Raw genomic sequence first — 13,863 nt, 5'->3', positions numbered from 1 at the left:
TAGGAATTTATAATAACAAATTCAACATGCTAGCATTGTTTAAGTGTATAGCCTATACATCCTTAATAAGCCTCGATTATTAAAATATACAAATGCATTTATTCCATGATTTTCATTAAATACAAAATTATTCTAAATTATATTTTAATGAAATCAGAAAGGAATTGATTGCTTCTTATTAATTCAGATATACAATAAATATTATAAGAATAAAAGAAACATAAAATGCAACATTGTTGTAACATGTAACATTGTATTCAAACAGAATCTGATTCAAATCAAAGAAACTCCAATGCCAGTACCTCTCACCACGGTGACAGTGACACCTCCAACGGACGAATCCAGCAAACGTTCAACATTCAGGGAATCGCGATCGCGATCAGTTTCCGTGTCCAGGGAACGTAGTATGTCTCCATTGTCCATGCCAAAGATTCATGAACAATACGAATTGGAAAGTGGATCTAGTTCCTCACGTTTTCGTCCACCGACGAGCTTGACTCTGAAAAAGCAACAGGCAGTTGTTGATGAACCTCAACCACAATTAATAAAGAGTCACTCGTTAGATGAGAACCCTAGATCGCCTAGTACTCCGCGGGATGATTACGGTGCAGATATGCATGGAAGCTCGGAATTTATGCTGGTTTTGTATCCTGACGACCAGGCGAAGAAACTAGGAGACGATGAGAGGCAAACGAGTTTAGGTAAAGCGTAAATTAATTACATGCTCTCGAACTTATTTACATATCCAGTGGCCCTCATTAACATTCGGATAGACTTTAAAACGAAGCTGTTAATTATTATTTCACAGGTGCGAGACAAAGCACAACAGAGGAGCCAGAGGATCTGGAAGACCTCATTCCACCGCCCATGTCGCTCTCGTTACCAGAATTATTCAGCGCGGAACATCAAGTGATAGAAACGCTCAGAGAAGCTGTAAGCTCTACAGAATTGCTCCACGAGCGCGCGATGGAACGTTTCTATCGAGCAGTAGCAGCTGAGGAAGCCTCAGAAGTGGCGAAGAGGAAAGTCCAGCTCGAAAGGCGAACCGGAGAACTGGCATCAACTGTCGGAAGCAAACCCGAACCAGAAGAACAGAAATCGCTCTTCAGGCGACGATTGTCAAGCCCTTCGGTCACCGCTCAAAACTTAATCACTTGGCAATCGAAGATCAATCGTAGAAGATCTAGCGAGAGTCAAGCGGACACGCTTAAACCGACTTCGAAATTATTGACAACAAATCTATCGTTAGACGTCGAAGTTAAATCCGATTCTAATATACCAGGCGACATCGAGCCGTCGGTTCCATGGGGGTTAAACAAACCCGAGGAACCACTACGCAGGTGGCACGAGACCAACATGCCGTTGCTTATTGAAAAACAAGAAAAAGAATCGATACCCTGGCAGGCTACCACCAATGGAGAGCCTCCGCTCAATGAGAAAATAATTCCTCAACCCGAAGTCAAGTTGGAAGCAGAAGAAGAAGTAGAAGAAGAAGAGGAAGAAAGTATCGAAACCTCAGAAGAATCGTCCGAGGAGATGAGTAGCGCTGACAGCGAAGACTTGAAGCTCTTGAAGACCAGAATCCTCGCCAGACAGGTAGTAGACGAAGAGGAAACGTACCATCCTCGAGGAAAACCTGTTCTCCACGTTGAAACGGGACATAATATACCAACCGTTGACGTCACGCCGCCAACACCGACTAACGTCATTCCCAAATCGATTCTGAAGAAGCCTAAGGAGGAACCGATTCCTGTTAATAGCTTCGGTAGACCGATTCCTCCAGAGAAGCCTGTTAGAAAGACACTGTCTCCAAATCTGCAACCGATAGAAAAACAAGAGGAACAAATAATGGAAGTATCGGATACACCAGAGCCAATTAAGACGCCTATAATGTCAGAAAGCGATACTGATAGCATGGTGTCAGCAGCAGAGGCAGCGAAGAATCGCAGATTGCAGGCAAAGATGCGAACAGTGACACCGGAAGAGGAGGTCGACGAGGAGAACATTGAACAACGGATGGCAGTTGTCAATCACTATACTGAAATCGTTAGAGAGCACTCAAGTCGTTTTAATTATAGGAGCTCGGAGGAGAGGAAGGTAGGAGACAGTGTGACTAGTTCTAGGAGGTCTTCCTTCTCTGAGGACCAGGATATGAAGAATCAGATCAAAGACCGTCTGGAGAACGCAGAACTGAATGATAAAAAAGAAGTTAGGGAAAGTCAGCAGACTCGACAAGCGAGGCCAAAGAAAAAAGACGAAATTGATAGGCAGGTGAAAGAAGTTAAAAGGAGTACTGGGTCTAGAGGGACGACTCCTGCTCGAGATACCAAACCTGTAAGAGAAAAACGACCACCGTCTAGGAATGAATCTCCAGCACCGAGATCCAGAAACGTTTCTGTGGAGAGGGGTGGAGCTTCTTCCAGGTCTTCTTCAAAGACCAGAGTACGAGCTCCTTCTCAGGATAGAAGACCTCCATCGAGGACGGGATCGGAAGAGCAACGATTCGTCAGGGAAAGATCTGTAGACGAGGGTCCTCGTCGGTCCAGGAAACCTTCTTCGAGGCCTTCTTCGAGGACTTCTTCCAGGTCGAACTCCAGAGATAGGAAGAGACCAGAGACGCCGGTGGAATTGAAGATGGAACGTCTGAACAAGGCTTTGGAAAGCAAGAAGTACAGGGGTACTCGACGCGGCTCTGCTACCGCAAGGGAATATTCAGACAACGCTTGGCGAGAGAGTCGAGTGAATGAGGAACGATTGGCGATAGAAGCTAAGCAAAATGTCAGATCGACTGTGGAATACGTGACTGATTTGACTCTCCTACTAGCTGCTGTATACGTTTACTTGTTTAAGAGGGAAACCCTGGCGATTCCTTTTATCGCGTTGCTTTTGTTTAGGAGAATCCAATACGAGATCAAAGGACGCTTTTCGAAAGGCTGGTGGTCGAAACGGAAACAATGATCACAGTCTAATTCGAAGAAAGAAAATCTGAAACTATAGAGCTCATGGAATTAATTGGACGCCTTTTAAAACGGAGTAACTTTTTTAATATTGGATCAAACGACTTGAATTTTCTTTGGGACTATTAAAAGCCTTATTTCATTATATAATGACGAAAATTGTAAAAACTTTGCCATTCGTCGGAATAACGAAAACATAGAACACGATTTTTAACTTTATTATTGGGGTTTTTAATAAAAATTGAATGAATTCCACAAATTTTTGATTAGATGAAATGGTATGTTTCTTAATTACTACAATCTTAAAAAAAAAATTCGTGGAAACGCCCTGTAGGAAAGCCGCACACGCGGAAGAGATTCTTGACTCTCGACATTTCACGATTGATCGGGAGAAATCAGAATGCGTCCAGATGATGATTATTCGAAGAAGAGATTCCTGACCTTCGATGCCGCGGTATTGCGGCGAGCGGATTCTCGACCTTTAGGGTTGCAGACTTCGGGATGCATCGTGGCAATTTGTCAAGTGCAACGATGCATCGATCAGCGGCGAGTTAGCCAATTCTTGTACTCCATTGAAGAAACCAAAGATGATAGTGTACGTTTTAACGACTAAAGCTTATTATAAATTATTGTTATTATTACTACTATTTATTCCTTATTTATTATGAATATTCTTACGTGCAATAAACATGTACATAACTGTTGAATTTAAGATCTATGCGCTCGTTTACTCACCCCATAAATAATCCCCATTTCATCTCGTTGATTCATTCATTTGGAAAAATTTTCATTTCATAGTGATTATAATGGAAGAAAGATGACAGAAGCTTCTTTTGATTGGGCTGTGTTATGCAGATGGTATTCATAAGTGCCAAATAAATCGGGAATGGAAAATTACAATTGTTCGTTTAAAATAATTTTAAATGTCTTATCTTATTCTATATTTAAACCGGAAGGCATTCCTCCTGAAAATATTCCAAAACGAAAGAGAAACAGAAAAATTAAAGAAGAAAATAGTAGAACAAGCAAAACGGATCGACGAATCTACTCGAAATTGAAAAGAATCATCGATGCTTCGCCTGAAACTATTTTTAATTCTCTTATCTCATTCCATATCTCAACGGGAAGACATTCCTGCTTAAAATATTCCAAAAAGAACTAAATATAAGGAAAATAAAGAAAAACTAGCGCAGGGAGCAAAACGGGTCGACGAGTCTGATCGAAAGTAAAAAGAATCATCGATGTTACATCAGGGATAGATAGGAGGCCAAAGAAAGAGGGGGCGTGTCTCGGGTGAAAGGAGAGAGAAAGAAGCGGTATTCAAAAACGTGGTCGGCGCACGGCGCATGTGCGCGTTTCGTTAAAACGACGAAGCCGAGAGTGGCGTGTCGAGACGATTTTAGACCGGAGCAGGGCCTCCTGCCGTCAGATTTCGTGGCGCAGGGTGTGCTGTGCCACGGGTCAGCCAGTGAGCGAGCAAGCGGTCGCCGGAGGGTGGAAACGGAAGCATTGGGTGGTCGGTCGGGGCGCCGCAGACCGCTACCGGAAGTACTGTGCAGGTCGCCCCGTCGCGTTCCATCGATTCGAACAGTGAGGGGCTGCTTGATCTCTTCGCGAGTGATGTCAATGCGAGGAAGAATCGGTCTTCGTATCATCTGACGAGATGACCTTAACAGGTAAGACTTCTTCGCGTACAGAAATCGTCGCCCGTACGAAATTCTTTTATCCCCGGCGAGGAGCGTCTAACTCGATGTTTAAAAGTAGAAAGGGGAAGGGAAGCTGGAGCCGAGCAAAAAATACCAGAGTCTCGCGACTTCTGTTTCCTCAGATTCGACGATTAAGACGAACGTGCACTCTCCTTCGACCGATGACGTCGTGTGACGAAATTTGTTTAGATTACTGGTCGTTGAATCCTGCCACCCGCTGCCAGGTGGAGTTTTTTCTCCACGCGTTCTCAAATCGATGATCACAGGCGCGATTCCGCGATCGTTATGTTGCGGAAAATTTCGTCTGGATCGGCAGACAGAATCCGGCGGCAGCCGGTAATAGCACCGCGTTTACGAGATCCGCGTTAAAAATAAGAGTAAAATCAATTTCGATCGCGGCGACGAAGAAAAGAAAAGGCGAATGGTTGGAAAAAAAATTCGGCGGACGTCAGAGTTTCAGAGCCAAGTGTCTGAAGTAGTTGCAGCCATGTTTATTTTTTAACGTATTTATTTACCATATTGCCGGGGATACGCACGCGTTCTGAAAATCTCGAGGTTTATCCGATTACCAAAATTCATCAAAATCGAACTAAAATCCACGATAGGAAAAAGTCAAAGCATAAATTGTATGCAGACAATAAGATAATAATTGTCTTATCAAATGTTATCAGATTGTGTCTTCTAATAATGTTACACATTAAAACAGATGAGCAAGCATCATTTATCCGATTACCGAAATTATTATAAATCTACGTAAAATCTACGATAGAATGAAGTCAAGGCATAATTTACACGTAGACAATAATATAATAATAGATTTATCAACCAATATCAGATTTATAATAATATCACATATTATCGATATAGTGATAAGCAAGTTATTAATTCTTCAAACTGACTTTTCCCTAGATATTTTCTCCAAAAACAATATGAAAATTAAGGAAAATTCATCAAAATAAAATCAAATAGAAAAGAGCATCAAGGCTTTTATTCATAATTAGGACATTCTAAACTATTTGATGGGATCTCGCAATCTTGCTTTCTTAGCATATTCTATCAATCACGTGTCTTTGTTTTGTATCACTAAATCTTGATAAACATTTTACAGTTGTTCTTATTAATGTAAATAGTAAATAATATAAGACAAAAATTTCGCAATTGTTATTATTATAATTGTTATGATTAACAATTTGCATTTGTTTAGATCCAATTTTTTTGTTTCTGTATGTCATACTCTAAGTATTCATTCCACTATGTAATTGCTCGCAGATCAGACAACGAAAGCGGCCAAGGGTCCACCGAGATGGCTAGAGCCGGACCAGGTCCTTCCGGTTCAGGGACGAGTCGGCGAAGACATCGTCGTCAAACCGAAATTACGTTGGTCCGACATTTTCGACGAGCTACGATTCGAACTGTGAGCCCAAATCAATTTTATTATACTCATATTCATAGTATAGAATCGTGACAATATTATTAAAATTATTTTTCATGGTGCATGCGTTAAATTAATACAAACTAAGGCATATCCCATAATTCCTGTCCTACACCAATTTATTTTATAAATAGCACTCCATTTTGTTATATGACAATTATGTAATATTGAATATCTGTAATAGCACTGAAGCTCAATAATCAATAATGTAAAAAGACATATCGCATAAATCCACAGTTCCTGCCCTACACCAATCTATTTTTAATAGCACTCCATTTTGTTATGATGTAGTAATTATGTAATATTGAATAACTGTGGTAACACGAAAGAGGAACCAGTATTGCTAGCAGCTGAAGAGTTAACGACCCAAAAGCCGTGTTGTTACGTACCACAATGATCGGTAGCATAGGTTGGGACCACGGTTTACGCGTAATCGTTCATTCTCGACTATCGACTATAATTTCGTGGCGTGGGAAACCTTGAAACGTGCCAAGGATCAAATGCGGTTTATTTCGAGCTGTCGCGCACTTAATTTTCGCGAACAGACCAAATTACACCGGTCGTCTCGTGTAATTTCGTTACGCGACTTTTTGCACATACCCACGTTTAATACTCGCATAAATTTTCCAATGCTAGGGCTCGTACTACTCTCTTCACACCATTCAGAAAAACACGTTCGACTGCGTTGACGAATTGTTAAACCAGAATTATTTAAGTAACAGTTCCCTATTTTTAGATTTACAGAATTTGAAATAATCTAAAGACGTTGTGAAATCTTTATATCATTGTAATAGTGGTCTTTTCTGATAAGGAGAATTAGGCTTATTTTACTTTTTATTAGGCTTGAATACGATCATCTACGCAATAATTATCTTATTTACTGTTTAAATTTGATAAAAGAATGGAATTGTCTAATTTCATCGATTTTGGAATTTCTCCTTATTCATGATCGATGGTTTGCTGGGTTCTTCAAGGAGATGAAGAATTGAATTAGAATTATTCAAGTAATAATTCTCTATTTTTAGATTTGCAAAATATGAAATAGTCTAGAAACGTTGTGAAATCTTAATATCGTTATAATAGTGATTTTTGTGATAAGGATTTTATTTTAAGCTTGAATACAGATAAAAAATGATTACCCTATTTCTTTGTTAAATTTGACAATGGAATGAAATTGATTAATTTCATCCAGCTTGAGGCTACTCCTTGTTCATAACCGACGGTGTGTTGGGTTGCTCAGGAAGGTGAAAGATTCGGTGCATAGGCATTTGAACGCTTATTTCGGGAACGCAAGACATGACCTCATCTAGCCTCGCCGCTTAAATAAGACAAGAAGGGTAACGGATCGATGCTAGTAATTGTTTGTCTTTTTCACACGACTCTGACTCATCCTGTAACACAACTATGTAAGAAGCATCATCAAGAAAGGACAAAATGTCTTTGAAACGAATTTCCGTTCTCTAAAGTCTTCGATTAGACTGCGGATTTTTATACATAATCAGCCACTTATGGTAATCATTTCAGATTAATTGCAATATGCACTCGTTTTTTATATTTTTTATCAATTTTACTATGAATAATCACTGAATTGAAGAGTGAAAATAGGTTTTTACCATTTTGTCAATATTTCTTTAACGAGGCGAGGCATCTAAGAGATCTTTGCTCCCAAACATGAATTGAATGAACTTCTTAACATCAATTTGTAGATTTTTCAAGATTTACACCTTACTAGATTGCAACGAGTTTTTCACATATTTCTCAATATTCTTCAAGTTTGCTTAGCCTACATGTGTGGGCTCTCATAAATGCCTAACTATCCGCAGTCAGATCGTGACGTTAGACCACCATATGCAAAGCGATAGCATGTGATTTCACGTGACTCGTTATACATATATTAACGCGGTTCTGGCTTGACGGTCCTAGTGGCCATTCAGACGGTACGTCACCGCGACGACGGAAGCGTTCCACCCGCGGGTTACGAAAATTCCGACGCACTTTGACGCTCCTCTGCGCCGTCTAAATCCGACCTCGCGATTTTCGCGAAACGACGAAAGCGGCGCTGCTTCTTAAACGCCTCTGTAGGACCCCGCGAACGATCTAACACGTTGCTTATAGTTTCCCTTCAGAACTATAGCTAAGCAGAAGGTTGGCGTTGGCTGTGGAGGTGGAAAATCGGCCGCGGACGACCTGGCGCTGGCATCACGCTATCAGTCTTCCGAGGGAGCGTCGCGACGATCGACGAGCGGCCAAAAATCACCTCTCCCCCTTCAAATTCCCGTTTTCACTGTATAAGTATATATTAGAGAGGTTTGAAAGAACGATAAGAATCGACGGATCGCTCGACGATCGGACGCCACTCCCCCTCTACACCCCTGTCAACCCTCTTTTTCATACTAGTCCCAAGTATACAATCCCTTGATTCCTGAATGACGCGAGTGTGTTTCGATGTTGAATGAAAATTAGAGAAGTGAAGATTAATTTGGCAAGTGACGACAGTATCGCAAGTTCAGTCTGGAGTGTCGTGTCGAAAACGGTCGTTAGAATGACGACCAGCGTCATCGCGGTACCGACGTTTGCAGTGAAGTCATCGGGCAGGCTTGTCAGGGTCGCGGTGCACCTCGAAAGGACGCTTGCCGGGTTTATTTTTGCACCCCCTGCCTCTGTCACCGACGTAGACTCCGTGACGTCGACGGGTAATAACGCGACGCGCGCGTCGATCGACTGAACGTCGATCTCGATAAATATCGAGTGCGGGAACCAGCGTGCTCGGAAGGGACTCCGATGCGTCGTCGCCTGGGATTCCATCCGCCTCTTCGTCCCTCGTAGCGGTATGGAACTGTTCTTCCGGGACGCTTGGTTCAAGGAACTCGCGCGAGTGATCGGTGGTGATTGTTGATTTTGTTTTATTACCGAGGACGCCTGTTAGACATGGGAAGTGACTGCTGCAAATGCGCCGATGGCAATGGCAGTAAAACTGCCGTCAACGGATCGTTTAGGGACCGTTTCGGACACCGGTACGATTTCACCCTCGTTAATTATCAGTGAAACGTCATATAATATTCATAATTGTAACTGCATCATATTTGATAATTAATAAAATATTTCTAACTCTCATATTTATACAATAACATATTATTGTTAATTCTTCATAATTCATATTATGAATTATCCTTCACAATACTTATTAGCAATGGAATATATTAATTAAACTTCACTCAATGTATTAGATGAATAAATTATTGAAGTACTTATGTAATTATTAGTATGCAAATTTTTGTGCATTTATAAGAGACACAAATGTGTCAAATTTTGGAAAGACACGTGAAAATATTCGAGACAAAATCGTTTCCTGTGGCATTTGATTCATAGATTCAGATCATGCCTATATGTCATTCTTCAATTTTTTCCTCTGAATATTTTATTTTGCATAAAAATCCACAGTCTACTAATTGCAATAGGAGAATTGAAATTAAAAGTACAATCGTGAATTGTGCAACGCGAATAGCCAGTCTGATAAATGAAGAGTATTTTAAGAGCGAGAATTTATTTTAAGCCTCAACTTCGATCGTTCATTGTCGAATGATTATTTGCTAACAGAGTATCAAGATTGCCACTGAATCACCGAAACGAATTACCGTCTTTACTCTTATGAAAATAATTTACATTCATGCAACTTATGATACTACACGTATTTTGCTGGTTGAGACATTTGAATTTTCTATGAGTTAAACTAACCTGAGTCTGCACTTCGTAAATCACAATTGAATTAACAAGCAGGTAATAAAAATGCAGGTACGCACGGTCATGTGAATTATTAAACGATAATTGTTAATAAAAAAATTCATGAACGAGTTTGAGACAATTAAACATGAAGATAGTGGATTTCTGTCTTCTAGCGGCATCTAAATAAGAATCGGTTGCACGCTTCCAACGTATTTCGGGCAAACAAATGATCTAGAGCGGCCGAAACTCTTGGCATTGCTCTACTGCCCTATTTTCGTCGCCTTTTTACGCGAGTATGCGAGCACCGCAACGGTGGATCCGTGAAACCCGGGTATCGATTCAATTTTTCAAAGCGATTGAATCATTGAAATATCTACTAGCGATCTAGGAATACCGCTTGGAAAATCCATGACGCACATCACGCAGGCCATGCTTTCCCTTTCCTATTTCAAACTTGCAAGCGACGATTTATAAATCATGTAATCATTCAGGAAAAAATTAATACTTCATACCGATAATTAAAAATACTATCTAATTTATTCATCGAAAATTTATTATTTTTATGTGCTTCTAATCCTGACGATCAGTCGATGATTGCAGAACGCAGAATTCGTTTCTCGGCTAGACAAAATAGATATTGCATCACTGCCGTGAACATGTGTGCGCGTACACATAGGAAACGTCATCTCGCTGGCGACGGCGACGAGACGCCTGTGCACGCGCCCCGGCGCGATGCGAAGGGTGCGTCGTTGCGCAAGTGAACATTTCTTTCCTTCACGGCCAGTTGAATGGATACCTTGCGAATATTAGGCGGTAGTACGCAGCGAATATGCGACACCGCGAGCATTGATCCGATTGGACCCTGGCCATCGCTCCGACAGGGGAGAAACTGACATTTGAACATTGCAAAATCGACCCCGTTTAGTTAGAAAGTGTTCCTATTCGCTTTCTCGCTGGCACTCGGCTCGTCTGCGTTTTTAATTCATTGTTGACGATGCTATAAACGGAAAATGGAAATCGTAGATAATACAGATTTTAAAATAATACAGAATCATTAGGCGTTTTATTAGCTCGAAGCTAGAACGTTATTTGATAATTAATGTTTATTGATCGTAGACGATGCTATAAACGAAAAATGGAAATATTAGATAGTACAGATTTTGCAGAATTATTAGGTATTTTATTAGCTCGAAGCTAGAACAACATTAATACATAATTAATATTTATTGATTTATTGAAATTTGTGAGAAAATCATGTCTATGAAACGTGGATTTTGGCATGACTGTAGAGACAAACACGATAAGGTGGAAGTTCGTTTCCTTTAGTCTGTTATTTTACTGTACGCAATTCGGTCCAAAGATATTTATAGATCACCCACGTATTTCTAAGAAATCGTAACTCACTCCCGTTATCCGCGTGGTACTGTGATGATTTGCTGAGGAGAGATAAGAATTTTTTGTAATAATGGAAAGTGACATGAATAAGTAATAAAAGGACGTACAAGTAGTACGAGTCAATAGTCAGCCCCACAATACTACTATTTTAAAATTTTCACCGATTGAGATCATGTCGTACTTGAAAGTCCATTCTTACTGTCATTAAAACTAATTTATTTCTATCTGCAATTATTTCTAACAATTCTTAATCAATGCCATCATGAAAGTAGTGCATTAATAAATAAACAAGTGATAATAAGCTAGGGTCTGCAGATGCAAAACATAACAATAATGTTTCAAAGTGTTTTTAATTGATAAATGATAAGAATAAATATAAATGAATGAGTTATAATTTTTATAAAGGAACACTAATACATAATATACGTACTTATGCACATGTATGTATAATATTTTATTGTTATAGAACACGTGGAGATGTACCCATGCCGTCCGACCGGTACCGGATACAAATGAGAGGCAACGTTGTCCAGCTGACTTTGAAACAATCACAGAAAGAAGATACGGGACACTATGCTTTGGTCGCAACGAGGGTTGGCCAGGGATTCGACAAGGGATCCTCGAAGAAGATACATCTGAACGTGGACGAGGTGATTTCGGAAGAAGGAGAGCCACCGGTCTTCCTACGAAGATTGACGCATCTTGCGGTTAAAGTTGGCACCAGGACTAGATTCCTCGTGGAGATCCGAAGTTCGACCACACCGAAGGTATTTATATCGAACAGAAGTTTTAATCAGAAGCCTATCTTTGTATTTTCGATGTTTACATTTTATAACTTTCCCTTCGCACAACAAATCTTTCTGCAATCCAAGTATAATATTGTTATAAAATAAACAAAAAAATAAGTAAAAAAATCATTATATGATGCCACGTCTATAGTATGGACATATTGTCGTTCTTGATATCTTTGAGAAGAAGAAAGACCTAATGGTTTCAAGAATCCTGCGCGACAATCTTTGCTGTCATCATAAAATGACAGGTGAAGAATGAGAGGGGACCTGGACAACAGAAGACAAAACATCAAATCTGACTACCAAATGACTGGAGTGAGAAATAATAGAATAATAAGCTGATAAAATGAAAAGTTGATAAGAAGTAAAAAAGAGAAAACGGAAATACATAAGATAACGTCGCAAAGGTAAGCCGCGACGGCACCATAATAGCCGCACCAATCACAGAAATGCCTTCACCGAGCTCCACGTGTTCCAAAATTGGTAGGCCTACGCGGAATCCGTGCCAGCGTCTGTGATTAACCCGGAAGGGTTGAGCCGGAATCACTCGGTGACTTATTGCCACGAACTCGTCGGTCCTCCTTATGGCGCGACGGCAGCCGGTGTCGCCGGGAGAAACGCGGGCTAAATGGGAGTCAGCGAGGTCCATGACCCGGGGATTAGATTCGGGGATACGGAAAGCCAGAAAACGATACTCGTTACGCCTCTTGTGCGTCGTATTACGACTATTATTACGCGGTCGTGTCCACTACGGCTGGAAGCTATGCTCGCCGATTGGCTAAATCCGCCCCTCGAGTCCAGGGATCGTATAATGTTTCCCTCGGCCGGAAAGTAGGGACGACGCGACCAATGTGGGAACTGGTACTTGATGGGGTATGCTAGGCATGGTCAGCGAAGGCACATGAGGAAAATAGTAGTGGGGATCGAAATACGGGCGAAAAAGAGAGGAAGCGAGCCGCGTGAAAAATTATACGATCTCTGCCCTCGACTCGTAAACTTTCGAATGCGCGCCGGTGCTCTCTCACTCGATTGCGTAACGCAGAGGAACTCGCCGCGATGGAATGTTTCAGGACTGAGTTCAAATTTGAAAACTACGAAGTAAAATATTTGCTAGATTTTATTAATAAATGAAGAGCATCATTTAATACGTTATAATGACAAAATAATAAAAGACAATTTTTATAAGAATACAAATATTTCGATTATATATTTCGATATACGATTGCGAGATTTAAAGTACACACATAGAAGTAAATGCGTAACATCAAATTACATATACTTTCACGATTTTTATGCGAATACAAATACTTTAAGAAGTATTTAGATATCAGTAGATATAATCATACAATTGCAATTAATCCTGAATAAATTAAATTGATGTTTTTATATTGAAAAAATATAAAATTGCTCAAATGATAAATCGAAGCAACTAATAATATCTTAAGGATGTTATAAAATTTGAACTATGCAGACAAGAATGAGTACGTAACATAAATTTGTCATACACATATGTGCTTTGACAGGTATTCCCTCATCTTGAATGCTCATTGTCGAATTCCAGGTTACTTGGCATAGAAATGCGGATCTGGTGCACGCGGGCTCGAGATTCTCGTTCGTCCACGAGGGGAACTTCTATTGCGTCGACGTGGCACCCGTCACGGTGGAGGACGAAGGAGACTGGACCTGCATGGCAGAGAATCGTGGAGGCAGATCCTCTTGCACATCCCGCCTCACTGTAATCGGTAAACGTGCCGTTTTCCACTGCCTTAAATTTAAAATATTAATCGTAACATTCGTAGCAGTCGACTGCGGCAATCTATTATAGTCAAAAATAGATTAGAGCCGGACGTGGATAACCG

General features: G+C 40.5%; 2 protein-coding genes across 2 annotated transcripts in view; both read left to right on the top strand.

Moving 5' to 3' along the window:
* The window catches only part of LOC113464523 (myomesin and myosin binding protein), a 10,039-nt gene extending 6,370 nt beyond the window's left edge, over positions 1-3,669 (top strand). The window contains exons 8-9 of the mRNA XM_026814718.1: positions 266-701; positions 809-3,669. Of these exons, the coding sequence (XP_026670519.1) occupies positions 266-701; positions 809-2,958 (2,586 nt within the window). The 3' untranslated portion in view covers positions 2,959-3,669. The remainder of the gene's footprint in view (positions 1-265; positions 702-808) is intronic.
* Positions 3,670-4,373: 704 nt separating this feature from the next.
* Positions 4,374-13,863, top strand: part of LOC108626309 (titin homolog) — a 35,928-nt gene continuing 26,438 nt past the window's right edge. Inside the window, exons 1-4 of the mRNA XM_026814717.1 lie at positions 4,374-4,633; positions 5,933-6,077; positions 11,680-11,980; positions 13,566-13,746. Coding sequence (XP_026670518.1) covers positions 4,621-4,633; positions 5,933-6,077; positions 11,680-11,980; positions 13,566-13,746 — 640 coding nt within the window. The 5' untranslated portion in view covers positions 4,374-4,620. The remainder of the gene's footprint in view (positions 4,634-5,932; positions 6,078-11,679; positions 11,981-13,565; positions 13,747-13,863) is intronic.

The sequence above is a fragment of the Ceratina calcarata genome, unplaced genomic scaffold, assembly GCF_001652005.2.
Source record: "Ceratina calcarata isolate Rehan_Ccalc_2016 unplaced genomic scaffold, ASM165200v1 scaffold395, whole genome shotgun sequence".
In the NCBI taxonomy this organism is placed as follows: Eukaryota; Metazoa; Arthropoda; class Insecta; order Hymenoptera; family Apidae; genus Ceratina; species Ceratina calcarata.
Note: the sequence above shows the minus strand (reverse complement) of the source record. Positions and strands in the feature narration are given on the sequence as shown.